At 37.7% G+C, this 16,079-nt stretch overlaps 1 protein-coding gene across 4 annotated transcripts in view; it reads left to right on the top strand.

Moving 5' to 3' along the window:
• LOC139142027 (zinc finger protein 345-like) overlaps window positions 1-16,079 on the top strand; it is a 121,659-nt gene that overhangs the window by 90,839 nt on the left and 14,741 nt on the right. Inside the window, exon 3 of one of the 4 annotated variants that reach the window (XM_070711822.1) lies at window positions 408-6,670. The exons of 2 other annotated variants lie outside the window; for them this stretch is intronic. In XM_070711822.1, coding sequence (XP_070567923.1) covers window positions 408-1,756 — 1,349 coding nt within the window. In that variant the 3' untranslated portion in view covers window positions 1,757-6,670. Of the gene's footprint in view, window positions 1-407; window positions 6,671-10,421; window positions 10,678-16,079 lie in introns of those variants that run through there. One more of the 4 variants, XM_070711817.1, reaches the window with a different exon arrangement.

Below are 16,079 nucleotides of genomic sequence, written 5' to 3' on the forward strand. Positions count from 1 at the left end.
ATCGACATTGTTGTCTTGACTACCGCGTGTTCATTATGCCCGCAAACAGCCCACGTGAGCAATATTCAAATTACACTACCACGATTTACATATTTTAAAAGTCTGTGAAGTCAGTTGTGGGCGGTACTTTTTTTCTTTGAGTTTGCCGCGGCCAAGTACAGTGTGCCTTCAGTCGTGGTAAAGGGTCGTAGGTCGCAGTGCGCCGGAGCACCCGCACGCGACGGAATCTTTCAGTCTATGCACCTAACAGATCTAACAAAATATGTGAAAAACGTCTCCATTATATTACATAAAGTCATTTGTAGTAATATCAAAAACCTATCTCTCTTCCAAAGAGTGCGTTATGGACTGTTGTTGTCACAAACTTACTCTACTGAACTGTTGTTCATTAATCTCTCTAACAACAGATGCATCAATAATCGTACAGAGCATTATGCAACATGGCTTTATAACATTGGAATATGGCGTATCCAACCAAGAGAACATCAACGGAGAAGTGGAGTGCCATTCTCATACTGGGAACAACTATGATGGTGAAACCAGCACTGAGTATGGTATAATTTATATGAAAAACAGCAATGATGGTGCACATAGCTTGAACTATTCAGCAGCACAAGAAACTGAATGTGAAGAAGGTGTTGAGACCTTCGCATACAACAAGTACCTCAAGGAGCTTGCAGTGATCCATTCTGGTCTCACACCATTCCAACACAGTGAGTGTGGTGAAACATTAATTCAGAATGGCAATCTTGAGACTCCTGTGTTGACCAACTCAAGGATCAGTCCACATGAATGCAAAGAGTGTGGAAAAAGATTTACAAAGAAAGGGAGTCTTACAAGGCATATGTTGATCCATTCTGGTGTCAGACAGTATGCATGTAAAGAGTGTGGTCAAACATTCACACAGAAGGACAATCTTAAAAGGCACATACTGACCCACTCAGAGATCAGACTACATAAATGCAAAGAGTGCGGTAAAACATTTACAAGAAAACAGGGTCTTATTGGGCATATGTTGATCCATTCTGATGTCAAACCACATAAATGCAAAGAGTGTAGTAAAACATTTAGAGTAAAAAGGAATCTTATTTGGCATATGTTGATCCATTCTGGTGTCAGACAGCATGAATGTAAAGTGTGCAGTAAAACATTTACAGATAAGGGAAGTCTCAAAACGCATATGTTGATCCATTCTGGTGTCAGACCACATGAATGTAAAGAATGTGGAAAAACTTTCACACTGAAATGCAATCTCAATAGACATATGTTGATCCATTCTGGTGTCAGACGACATGAATGTAAAGAGTGTGGTAAAACATTTACACAGAAGGGCAATCTTACAAAGCATATGTTGATTCATACTGGTGTCAGACAGCATCAGCAGCATGAATGTAAAGTGTGTAGTAAAACATTTACAGAGAAGGGAAGTCTCAAAACTCATATGTTGATCCATTCTGGTGTCAGACCACATGAATGTAAAGAGTGTGGTCAAACATTCACACAAAAGGGCAGTCTTAAAAGGCATATGTTGATCCATTCTGGTGTCAGACAGTATGAATGTAAAGAGTGTGGTCAAACATTCACACAGAAGGACAATCTTAAAAGGCACATACTGACCCACTCAGAGATCAGACTACATAAATGCAAAGAGTGCGGTAAAACATTTACAAGAAAACAGGGTCTTATTGGGCATATGTTGATCCATTCTGATGTCAAACCACATAAATGCAAAGAGTGTAGTAAACATTTAGAGTAAAAAGGAGTCTTATTTGGCATATGTTGATTTATTCTCGTGTCAGACCACATGAATATCAAGAGACTAGTAGAGCATTCAAAGAGACTGACAAAATTAAAAAGCACACACTGACACATTCAGCGCTAAGACCACATGCAAGAGTGTGGCAAAATATTCACAAAGAAGGGCAATCTTAAAAGGCATATCGTGATCCATTCTGGTGTCAGACAGTATGAATGCAAAGAGTGTGGTAAAACATTGACAGAGAAGGGCAATCTTAAAACGCATATATTGATCCATTCTGGTGTTAGACCACATGAATGTAAAGAGTGTGGTCAAATATTCACAGAGAAGGGCAGTCTTAAAAGGCATATGTTGATCCATTCTAGTGTCAGACAGTTTGAATGTAAAGAGTGTGGTAAAACATTTACACAGAAGGGCAATCTTACAAAGCATATGTTGATCCATTCTGGTGTCAGACAGTTTGAATGCAAAGAGTGTGGTAAAACATTTACACAGAAGGACAATCTTACAAAGCTATACAATGCAAGATCCGAGGTACATGAATATTCCACATTGATTAAGTGTCATTAGCATAGAATTTTAATACCGGAACAATGCTCATTAGTGTAATCTGCATATTTGAATATCATTATACCTCGCATCTTGCACTAATAGTACAAAGCATATGTTGATCCATACTGGTGTCAGACAGCATGAATGTAAAGTGTGTAGTAAAACATTTACAGAGAAGGGAAGTCTTAGTAGGCACATGCTGATCCATTCAGAGATGAAACCCTATAAATGCGGAGAGTGTGGTAGAACATTTAAAACGAAGTGCAATCAAATGAACCATATGTTGATCCATTCTGGTGTCTGACCATATGAATGCACAGAGTGTGGTAAAATATCCTCATAGAAGCACTGTCTGATAATGAATGGGTTGATCCATTCTGGTTTAAGACAACATGAATGTAAAGAGTGTGGTCAAACATTCACACAGAAGTCAAATCTTAAAAGGCATATGTTGATCCGTTCTGGTGTCAGACACCAGGAATGCAAAGAGAGTGGTAAAACATTCACAGAGAAGGGCAATTTTAAAAGGCATATGTTGATTCATTATGGTTTCAGACATCATGTGTGTACAGAGTGTTGCAAAACATTCAAAGTAGGGGCAGTCTTAAAAGGCATATGTTGATCCATTCTTGTGTGAGATAACATGAATGTAAAGAGTGTGGTCAAACATTCATATTAGGTACGATTTTAAAAGGTACATTTAACCCACTAAAAGATCAAAGGAACACAACAGCTCAAATAAACACAAAGAGCATAGTGAAACTTTACCTCAAGAAAAGTGATTTTATGAGACATACCGGGTATATTGATCAATTCTGATGTCAGATCTCACCATTGCAACAAGGGACGTACACCATTAAAACATTAGGGATGGTCTTAAGAGACAAATGAAGACCATGCAAATATAAAACCTCATGGATGCAAACAATAATGTCAGACATGCATACAAGAGTTTCACATGTAAAATATTAAAGTATTAAAGCAGTTAAAAAGATTTCATCGGAGAACAATTTTCAGGGACATTAATCAATCCAATTCCAGTATTATATCATACCAGTATATTAATGGTGTAATACAGCAATCTGATTGGTCGAGATGTGAAAAGAACCGTGGTTTATTCTTGATATACCACGGTTAGCACATGCGTCCGCTCTTTTATTCCGCATGTCCGCAGGAGCAAAGATCCTTTTGATGTTCCATGATGTTCCAACAACAAAACCATCTTAATATACCTAGATGTACCGGTACACACTTGAATATCTAACCTCATAAAATAGAAATAGAACACATGAACTTACACACTGTCACATATTTAAAGGTATACAGTCACCCTGTTCAAATTATGCCACAGTTACCATGGAAAGAGAAAATCTAACCGGTCACAGATTTTAAGCGGGTGGCCGCTTTTTAAAAACAGCGCCCTCATGTGGGCATTTTGAATACCAAGGAACGCCTCTTTGACCTTGTATGGGCATATTTAGATTACAGGTGACTGTATACCTTTAATGTCTAGACTTTGCAAAATATGTTCCTGTCTGTATCTTCAGCATATTGTTATCTTTATGAGGGATGTGTCATCATGGTGTTACATTCATAAATATAAAAATGTAAGACTGTATTTTCAATTACAAAAACTGTCGTTAGTGTTATCCTGGAATATGACTGACAATATTAGCATCATCCCAGTGAAATAACATCAAAACTTTGCAATATAGGCTCCGCTGTATTCTTTTACAACACTGCAATATAGGTATTTTTGTATGCCGGTGTTAGTATTATCAATAAAATCACAGTAGCCCTTATGGGGCACTTTTAGAATAAAATTTTTGAAAAATATTTTGCATAATATTTCCATGTCACAAGTGGGTCTGTATGGTTGATGCGTCAGCACTGAGAGGGGTAATGTTGCTGACTGTAACCAGGCCATGAACATGGTATCAAGGTATATTCAAATAATTTCCTTTTACTTTTACTCATTTCCTTTAGCTCCCCCCCCCCGAAATCGAATGGATTTTCCCCTAATTTGGTCGTTACAATAAGGCTTCATTAACAAACACCTTGGGGTGGGGGTAGGGCCCGAGGACAAGCCAAACGTAAATTCCTTTTTTCAAATACCCCCAACATACTAAAAACACAGGAACATATCGACCTTTGTAAGTTTGGCGTAACAAAGGTACTAGGTAGTGTTGAGATGATTATTGTGGTGTAGCCTGAATATACTCTTGGCATGTATAAACTAACGCAATTCCTAGATTCCGTATACTCTTTTTTAATTAGGCTCTCCCTCCCTCCCTATAATTTCTCACAAGTCCCTGGCACGTGGCACGTGAATTAGGCTTACCCGATAATTAGTACCAATAAAATCACAGTAGCTCTTAGGCGGCACCGTTAGAATAAAGTGTTTGAGAAATATTTTGCCTAGTATTTCCATGTGTCAGGTAAGTCATTGTAGGTTGATGTTTCAGCACCGAGGGGGTAATTTTTGTTAACTGTAACCATGCCATGAACATGATATATTCAAATCATGAAATTACACTTTCAGATTATTTTTTCTAGCATTTTGTTAATCGAGGTCAAAAATCATGGATGTCATGTGACATTTTGTCGAAAAGCTTTGCACCCATACTGTTATTTGTGTGGCGTACACATATTCTGAAGTTGTATTTTGATTTCTCAGCATTGACAAAGCTGCAATGCTTTCCAACTACCTGAAGTAGATGCTTAGATGTCAACAGCTAGAGTTCAACTTTGTGATGCTGTAAATTTCTTTCCCATTTCACGTTTGATATGTCATTTTAAGGAAAACATCTCAACAAAAAGAACGCGGATATTGGCAGTGAGGGGCGCACTTGGGGACAAAAAAAAATCACTGACAGAAGGTAAGCAAAAAGACAAGTTGCCAGAATTAGTAAAGTTAAAAAAATTGGAGGTGAAGCAGGGAGGAAAAACGGAGTCACCTCGGTCTATCTTCAAAGACCCCAAAAATATCATGGTCCAGTTCTTGCACAGGTACATAATAAGAAATTCTTGTTTGCAACTGCAGTTTTATTCATGACTATGCTTGTGTGGTCCTTACTTTAAAATTAACGGGCATTCCGACCTGTAAGCAAGTATGGTGCCCGTATGCCAACTGCACTCTGTAAGTTATGTGCTTTAATACGTAATTATAGATCAGTCTGGAACAGTTGAAAGAGATCACCATCACTAAGATTTAGTTAGAAACATTTCTATAGTCAATAGCCCCAGGGTACGCTGAACTTGCTCGGCACACGGAGGCCATCTAAGGGAAGTGGCGTAGCTTATAGCAAAGCACCCCCGAGCTATTAGTCAATAATTCTTATGTCATCTGTGTTTTATCGTGTTATCACCACCTAAATTAACGCAGACGTGATTGTTGGCCACCTAGGAATGCCAGGGGTTCGAATTTGATAGAAAGTGGTCGCAGATGGATTCTCGAAGGGGGGAAACCATTTGATTTCGAGAGGTTTGAAGAATTTTGGAGAAAAAAGATTGTCGGCAGTGAAGAAGAAGAAGGACAAAATGGATTCAGTAATGTCTTGAGAAAAAATTGATCATAGCAGACCAAAGAAAAAATCACAAATTTGGGAAATCTAACCCTCTCATTCTCTGGAGGTGCGCTGCCTTCGGTGGTGCTATGCCTTGTTCTTTGTTTCTTGTTCCCCTCCCGAAAGCATGCTAGAATAAAAAATATTCTGTTTGGCAAAATAGTCTGTATATATGTAAAGACCGTAATTATTGTTATTGATGACAAATGAATTCTAGTCCGGATTTGAATTCAATTTTAAACATTAACACTGCTAACTGTACACATATGGCTGAGTTGATAAATTAAAAACTTGACTTTTCACCACGCTTCAGGGAGCAGAACATGAATCTGCAGCAAATACACAAACAAAACCACAACGAAATTAACCAAAAGTTACAGCTCCCTTTGGAGTAAAATCACACTCTGACCATGTAAATTGCCAATCCTGACATATATCTGACGCATTACTAAAAGGCCAGTGTGTGTATGCTGTTCCATTAGTGTCCTTTTAAAAGTGACCCATTGTGTTTTCCACTGTTGCATTGCTAATGTATGGAAAGGGGTGTCGCAAGTTGCTGTTAGTACGATTTTTACAGCTGCTATTTAGTCTTGTAACTTTTATCTGTAATGTTTTGGTTTCAAGTCCATGCTTTAGAATGCTGCAAAGGTTGTTGATATGAGGTTTCATAAATCCTAGATATTGTGAATCAATACGAGCGAATCACTATAATCTTTGTACTGCCTATAAAAACGTCAATTAATGTGAAAGTACCTGTATCTTTGTTCTTAACAATAAATACATATTAGAGAAAGTGTTTTTCCGTACAAATTATTTTTGTGACTTTTTATTGAAGAGACAACCATACAAATATTTCATATCAACCAGAGGCCGTTTCGTTTCGAATTCCCGCTTTAAGTTTCATGCTCCCTTCCATTGCACGAAGCTATACAAATATTTTATATAATCCAGAGGCAGTTTCGTTTCGAATTCCCTGTTTAAGTTTCATACTCCCTTCCATTGCACGAACCTATATTTAATATTTCCAAATCCCCATGTCACTCCTCCCGCCCATCAGACAAAACGTGTTTATCTGACAAAAATAATTACTGCCTGTAGCCCTACTCATTTGTCGAAAGTAATCCCTCACACAGTACTTTGCCTGTCAAAACACACGAATGAAATATTAATTAAGCAGTCTAAAATCACAAACATAAAATGGCCAAATAAAATTAAAAAATACTGTTCATTTCATTAATTGCGTAAAATCACCGAGCCCCTCATTATGTATCGATCGATTAACACATAATGGCTGTCTTAAGGGTAGAAGAAAGGGCTCGAAATCACATCATAGGGAACCACGAATTTCTTGTTGGTGTTGTTGTTGTTGTTGTTGTTGTTTGTATTGTTGTTTATGTTTATTAGTCGTGTTGTTGTTGACCAATAAAATTCAACGAATGTAACTGTTGTGTTCTTGTTAATGTTTCAAACCTGACGTAGATGTCATCAGAAACGCTACAAGGACACTATCATTACTTGGCCTGATACAACTCTCTGCTAACGCACACTCTCTTCATACTGGGTGTATAGTCTGTCTACTACCTTATGAGCTGCTAACGAGGTATTTGGTCAAGGCGATAAGCCCCCCGCGTGAGTGATCGGCAGAACAAATTAATTAAGGGGATTAGGGAGGGCAATGAACAGACACTAGTACAGAAATTTGCGAGAAATTTGCGAGAAATGGATACTTTCTCGCTGTATTGCGAGAAGTAAGCGAGAAAACATACTTTCTTGAAATCAAGCTGCGAGAACTGTGCTTTCTCGTATGCATCTGCAAGAAATTGAATTCTGGCAATCAATCAGCGAGAACTTTGTTTTCTCGCTCTACATCTACGAGAAATTGTGAAATGCTAACACAGAAGAATACAATTTCTCGCGATGCAAAGCGAGAAAACAAATTTCTCGCTGACTGATTGCGAGAATTCAGTTTCTCGCAGATGCTGAGCGAGAAAACACAGTTCTCGCCAGCTGATTGCGAGAAAATTAAATTCTCACTAGGTTATTGCGAGAAAGTTATGTATTCTCGCTTACTTCTCGCAAAAAGCGAGAAAGTGTCCATTTCTCGCAAATTTCTCGCAAATTTCTGTACTAGTGAGATATAGACTGTTTTCTTTGAAATTCTATACACAGATAGCTAGGGTAAAGTTATATGCACACACTAGACACAGGTAAGGCTTGTATAATGAAAAATAGTTTAATACAAGACATTTATTGATCATATTCATAACTTCTAGACGAATATTGCTCGCGAGATCCTGTGTTGTAACCCAAGTAGCGACCCGAGTTACTCGAGTTCACAGGCGCTCGTTTGTAGTCTGCTAAGTAGATCGATTTGCGGATCAATCTATCGATCCCGTAGTCGATAGGCCCGCCACTGCAACCTAATACTCACTGGCGGGCACATCGACCACGGGGTCGATAGATCGATCCGAAAATCGATCTACTTAGCAGACTATCCAGCTAACGAGCGCCTGTGCTCGAGTTTCAATCGAACGAATCAGCGAACCTACTCTGATGACGCATATAACGTCATTTGACCTTTCAACCTATCTAGGACTTCTCCTGCATGGGGAGCTAAAGTGGACGATTGACAACTCGGCAAAATGGCCGCCAAATAGATGAAGTAATTAAATATATTTGACGTTTTTACGTTAGTTTCGGCATATAAAAGAAGTGATATTATTAGCCATGGTTATCGCATTAAGTTATTCGCAATTTCCAGTATTTTTATAGTGAAAGGTACCTTTCTATGCTTGCAAAATGCATATCTTTTACGCGTGTAGCTGGCGATACAATAAAGTAGGAATGTGCAAAATGTTAGTACAATGATGAAATTGGACACTTTTCAAAATGCTGCCTTGAATAATGCAAAATAATAAGACGACTTGACTTGCTGATGAAATAATCAATTCAAAACGTAGTTTTTATCCGAAGTCAAAAAAATATACAAGGGTCCTAAATCTTTGTCAAAATTTTCAAAATAATTTTGCAAAATGAAAAATTTACAACTCTGTTGCCATGTTTGTTAACAAAGTTTGCTCGCGTTTATCGTTTGTTAGAATCTCAATACTCTTTTGTTTTTGAAAAAGATAAATTTATTTCAACAAAGTCACAAATAAAATACATCTACATAACTATGATTCACTTTTAAATTACAATGCAATTTGTCTGAAAAAACAAACAAGATAGAAACTGAAAATGCTCATGTGTTTCACTATATATTGCAGTTGTACATAAATTCAAACTTTTGCCACATGTTTGCAACTTCATTGAAAGTGTTATGATCAACATCATGAACAATATTTCACCACAGATTAATTCCAAGGTCATTAAGTATACAAATATGTAATACTTTCTTTGACTGTTGTCATTGTATAACCGCTTTATCTAACAAGTGTAATTGCCTTTGGTCAAGCCTGTAAGCCAAAATGTGAATTAGCTCATTAGATATGCAAATTATAAATTACCTGACATGAAAATGCACGATGACTTTTGCTTTAACCTGCTATCAAGTATGTTTCACCGACTTTGATCTAGTAAATCCTGGTATATATCCCTAATTAGTTAAGTTCATTAAATATCCAAATTAGAAATTGGCTGAAGTAAAATTGCCAAATGACTTTGAATAATATTGTATCATAGTATATTCAATGTACATAGCAAGTTTCGTCAACTTTGGTCGAGTCAATCAAGATATATATCCTCAATTAGGCAAGTTTATTAACTATGTAAATCAGAAATAGGTTGACGAAAAATGTTTAACGACTTTCAATAATGTTGCATTATAGTATCTTTAATTTAGATAGCAAGTTTTATCAACTTTGGAAGAGCCAATTCTGACAAATATCCCTAATTAGGAATTTGCCGAAGTCAAAATGCTTAATGACTTTGAATAATGTTGTATCACAGTATCATTAATGTAAGTAGCAAGTTAGGAATTGGCCGATGTAAAAATGCTTAATATAGCTTTCAATGATGTTAAATCATAGTGTTTTTAATATATATACAAAGCTTCGTCAACTTTGGTTCAGTCCGGCAATTCAAATATATACCCCTAATTATGAAAGTTTATTAAATATGCAAATTAGCAATTATCTTTCATGCCCCCCCCCTTCATACCTTTCATGTCTGATATATCCTGGTGTTGTCAACATTTGCAGCTAATGTAATCAAATTGTGTGCTGTTCTTCTCAATTTATATCCGTTTTTTCTAAAACATTAATAATGCAAATGAGCAAAAAGTATGCAAAAACCATAAACTAATCAGTTGTTGCCATTTGCTAACTGAATCAATCTACCAAATTTGATTCTCATCTGACGAGATAGATATCGGGCTAACAAAGATATCGGGCTAACAGACAGACAGACGGACAGACACACAGGCAGATAGACATCGCTACGACATAAGCTCACGTGTGTGAATGCGTGAGCTGAAAACCAGTCATTCAACATCCCTCACTTCCGTTTCACTCTGGGAGAGCGCCGCCACTGTTTGGAGTATGACGGATCTCAGGTTATTCTGCGCTTGCCAAGTAGTGTCCTATGACGTCGGGTCAGAATCAACTTAGCCGGCCGCGGATCGACGCTGTCTCAAATTTTAATTTTACACCCTCTGAAATATGCTCGCAGCGACGGAAATATTGAAGGGACTCCTAATGAACAAGGACAGTGATCTATCGGACCAGTTTGAGCCCTGTGAGAGAACAAACAGCGGCGATGGCAGTGAATTCGATAACAACTTTGGTGTTTTAAGTCCACAAGGTATGTAATGAGGCGGAAGTGAAATACCCGTATATAGTGCACAGTCGCTTGTGGTCAGAGAGGGACGTGGTCAGGTACACGGTGGACGGGCCCTGCGAACCAGAAAAAAAGTTCAGGGTCTTTTTATTTTTACTGTAAACTTCAAAACAGTACAAGTACAATGGACGCACTGCACAGCACAGCACAGACAGTGAGCTAGTAGCATAACCAGCGACTGAAACAGCCTACACCACTGATGAGTCATTTCCTGTCATTGTTCATGAACAGATACATATTGGCAGACTAGCCCTGCGTACAGGTCTTTGTGTTCCCGGCGTTACACGGCCTCCTAACGCCGGGAACACACAGACCTGTACGCAGGGCTAATTGATAGACCTGCTAAAGCCAAGAGGGACTGTGTTGAAACATTCCTCTGTTATGTGTGTTCCTAAAGTTAACCTCCAGTATAGACATTTACCCTATTTACTTTTGTCATTCTTGTTTTTCTGGTTGAAATCACGGTCCCTCCACAAAATTGTGGAGGGACCGTGTTGAAATATTTCTTGAATGGACCAATTCAAACCAAATGTGCTTTCCTTCACGGTACTGTCCTTGACAGTATTTTATTTTTATATCATAACAGAATATTGAAATTCTGGCGTTGAATGTCAAAAACAGATTTTTGCTGAAGCTTGGCTTTGCGCATATGCCAGCCGTTGTTTATCTCCAATATACTACAGTTATTTTCGCGTCTCGACCAATCAGATCATTGTATTTGCACCATCAATTTACTGGTATGATATATGATATCGCAGCAGTGCTGTGGCGTCTATCGAATGCGCCTGGGTAATGGGTCAAGGACAGGTGCTGTGGCAATGACCCTCGACCTGAGCGCGTTTGATAGACGCCACAGCACAAAGGTGCGTGGAGTTGCCATGTAGTACCAGCAGTCTCAGGCTGTCATGTTTTGAATGTGGAGTTTCTCGATGTCAGATTCGCTCCAATTCCTTTTTGTCAGTCATTTTACAATGGAAAAATAACAAACAGAAAGATTGGTTGTCACCGACAGTTAACTATACAGTTTATTTGCCTGAAAAATAAGTCAATGTTTGTTCACTAAATTCAAAAATCCTGCCAAGTCCGCTAAAAATTGTAAAATAAAAACCAGCCCCATCGGGTGTGGGGGACTGGCGGACAGGTTTCTGCACCTTTCCCTGTCTATGGACTCCGTGCAAACCCATTTCGAGGGGAAAAGGCATTCCTTGTCAGAAAACCTGTCCTTTAGATGACCCCTAAATGCACAGGGGATAGCACAACGTAGTGCCGTCGACTTGGCAGGAAAGGGGTATCCAAAAAGGGCCCGATTTCCACCGAGTTGGTAGAATAAGGGTCACTACACCAAATTTTTAGCGGATTTTCACTGACTTGGCAGGAAAAGGGTTAATATGATATATTGAATATATGACAAAGTCTGCAATTTTGTATTTTTGGTGCAATTTTTGCCATTTTGGTCAAAAACTGTGTTTCTCAAAAATTACTTGTCTGATGCCTTTGATATTTGGTACAGGTTCCTAGGGGTTGTCTTAGTGTGATACATTGAAATTTGATGAAATCTTTTGTATTTTTGGGTCAATTTTTGCCATTTTTGGTCAAAATATTTGTTTCTCAAAAGTTACTCATCTGATAGTTTTGATATTTGGTATACAGGTTCCTAGGCTTTATCTTAATGTAATATATTGATATTATGATGAAATCATCAATTTTGTATTTTTGCAGCTAATTTTGCCATTTTTGGTCAGGCCATCCTGAAATGAGCTATCAAAGATATCCACCTTCTTCGTCAATACATGTGTCACAAAAAGTTATTCTCTACATAACACAGCAGAACTCTGTCAATTGTGGGGTCACTTGTTTTTTAGCTCCCATAGCCACATGTATATATGGCAATGGAAGCTATTCTTATAGGCTAGGGAACTATCTGTATGTATGTATGTCTGTGTGTCTGTATGTCTGTATGTCTGTCCGGCAACATCAAAAACTCCAAAACCACTGCACATTTCATCTTGATATGTGGTGTGTACATGGATGATGGGCTGTAGATGAGATTTTGATCAAATGAAGTTGTCATTGCCAAAAATATGCAAATTAAGTGAAAAAATGTAAAAACAGTCAAAATTGAAAAACTCAATAACCACTGAGCAGATTACATGAAAAATTATCATGTAAGTACTTTTGGCTGACCTGAAATGATTGTGCACATCTTGGGTCAGTATTTTGGACTTGCTATTTTTCATGAATTTTTTTGTAATTTTCTCCCATTTTTGGTCAAAAACTCTTCTCTGAAACCACAAGTCCGATTGATTTAGAACTTAGTATGGAAGTGCATAGGAGTGACCTTTCCCAAATTTGGGCAAATCGTGGTGAAATTTGCATATTTTTAGTTTACACGTCCATAGACTCCCATGTGTAAGGCAGATCTCCAGAGACTCCCATGTATAAGGCCATGAAAAATAAAAATTTAGTTTCTCATCGTATTCATATTGCAAAAAGGATGCAGTGACACAATTTTTAGTCCCCACGGATGAAGTCCAGTGGGGTTATAGATTGGGTCTTGTCCATCTGTTCGTCCATCCGTGAGTCCATCCGTTCACGCAGACATCTCGGATATTTTGACAAAATGTCATGTGCCCTCGATGACCTTTGATCTCAAATATACATATTTGTCCATAACTCAGTAACCACAAGTGCTACACCCTTCATGTATGGTATGATGGGACACCTTATGATGCCACATATTGTACCTCATTAATTATGTGCATATCTAATTTTGAGCGAGCCAATAGAGCTAGAGGTCTGATTTTTGGTTTAATATAGGGATAACTTAGCAATACAATTTTTTTGACAAAATGTCACATGACCTAGGTGACCTTTGACCTGAAATATACATATTTGTCCATAACTCAGTAACCGCAAGTGCTACACCCTTCATATTTGGTATGATTAGACACCTTATGACACCACATACTCTACCTCATTAATTATGCACATATCTCATTCTGAGCAAGCCAATAGAGCTGGATGTCTGATTTTTAGTCCCCACGGACACCATCCTGGGGGACTTATAGGTTTGGTCATGTCCGTGCGTGCGTCCGTGCATGCGTGCGTGTGTGCGTCCGTCCGTCCATTCACACAGATATCTCAGAGATGTAAGAAGCGATTTCATTCAAACTTGGTACAAGGATTACTTCATATGTCATACAGATGCACGTCAATTTGTTTTGTGATACAATCCAATATGGCCGCCAGGCGGCCATTTTATTACGATTTTTTCATGTACAGAGCCATAACTCAGACATGTTTCTACCAATTTTATTCAAAGTTGGTACAAGGACATTGACCAATGTCATAGATATGTACGTCAATTTGTTTTGTGATACGATCCAATATGGCCGCCAGGCGGCCATTTTATTACGATTTTTTCATGTACAGAGCCACAACTCAGACATGTTTCAACCGATTTTATTCAACGTTGGTACAAGGACATTGACCAATTTCATAGATATGCACGTCGATTTGTTTTGTGATACAATCCAATATGGCCGCTAGGTGGCCATTTTATTAAAAATTTTTCATATACAGAGGCATAACTCAGGCATATCTCAACCGATTTTATTCAAAGTTGATACAAGGATATTGACCAATGTCATAGATATGCACGTCAATTTGTTTTGTGATACGATCCAATATGGCTGCTGTGTGGCCATTTTGTTACGATATTTTCATATACAGAGGCATAACTCAGGCATATCTCAACCGATTTTATTCAAAGTTGGTACAAGGACATTGACCTATGTCATACATATGTAGGTCGATTTTTTATGTGATACAATCCAATATGGTCGCTAGGCAGCCATTTTATTACGATGTTTTCATGTACAGAGCCATAACTCAGACATATTTCCACCAGTATCATTCAAAGTTGACATTGACCTATTTCATACATATGCTCGTCAATTTGTTTCTCGCATGTAGCAGTAACATGTCAATTATTGAAGTTTCTTAAGTAGGCTGATATGTCAAGAAATATGTACTGCATCAAATTCATGAAACTTTATACAGATGTTAACCAATGTTAAGCTCACATTGCTTTAACATTAAAAAAGACATTTATCAGTGTCATTTTAATTAATTTGTAATTGCATAAGTAATGAACTTTCCTAATTAGGGTTATATAGCCACAAATTAATACAACGTCAAATGTGATGAAACTTGATACAGATGTTGATCTCATAGTGTTGTAAATACTGCATCAAACTTTATGAAATATGGTACCAGTGATAGTCTGTTAAGTGTTAGAATTTCATGCAAAAACGTTTTGCAACATCCTGTTGATTAATTCCTAGTTGATTCATTTTATGAACTTTAGGATGGTGGCCTACTGGTACATTGGTTTTGTGATTTCATCACCATGGAACTCACTCTTGGCCATTGAGCGCCATCTGTATCAAAGTATTTTTATCACAGACCTAATTAATGAAGAGGACTCTATCCTCTCTGAGGACATGTAATCAAAGTACCCATTATTAACAAGTGGGGACTGTGTCATCAACGATGACTTGTTGGTATATAGGGATAACTATAGGAGAGAAATATTTTGACCAAATTTCATGTGACCTCGATGACCTTTTCCCTAAAATATATGTTTATGTCAATAAACAAGTGCTATGGGAGACCTTATGACAACACACGCTTTACCTCATTAATTATGCACACATCTAATTCTGGGCAGGCGAATAGAGCTAGAGCTCTGATTTTTTGGCATATAGGGATTAATTAGCAATATAATTTTTTTTCAAAATGTCATGTGACCTCGATGACCTTTGACCTTGATTATACATATATATGCATATCTCAGTAACCACAAGTTCTATACCCTCCAATTTTGATAGGATATTAGACCTTAAGATGTCACATCTTGCACCTCATTTATTATGCGCATATGTATTTCTTGGCTGGCCAATACTGCTAGAGGTCTGATCTTTTTTCCCGATTTAGAACCATAACTTAGACATGCCTCATGTGTTTCAAATTGGGAACAACGGCATAGACCTATGTGCCCATAGATCTCAACATATATATACACTCCAGTAATACTTCTTAATGACCACATTTTCCTGCCCAATCAAGACTAATACTCCTATTACAAGTGGGGACTATGTCATTGTCAATGACTTGTTGAGTTAATGGTTGTATCACAGTATTCGATATTTCTTATTCTGTATTTTTTCCATTTCATATATTCTGAATAAATACATTAAACATATTTCACTGTCTCCTGTACATTAAATTTAAGTATTTTCACTTCATGCACTTTATCCCTTTCACACATGTTCGAATATCTGACCAGAGAACACACAAAAAAT

The sequence above is a fragment of the Ptychodera flava genome, chromosome 10, assembly GCF_041260155.1.
Source record: "Ptychodera flava strain L36383 chromosome 10, AS_Pfla_20210202, whole genome shotgun sequence".
NCBI lineage: Eukaryota > Metazoa > Hemichordata > Enteropneusta > Ptychoderidae > Ptychodera > Ptychodera flava.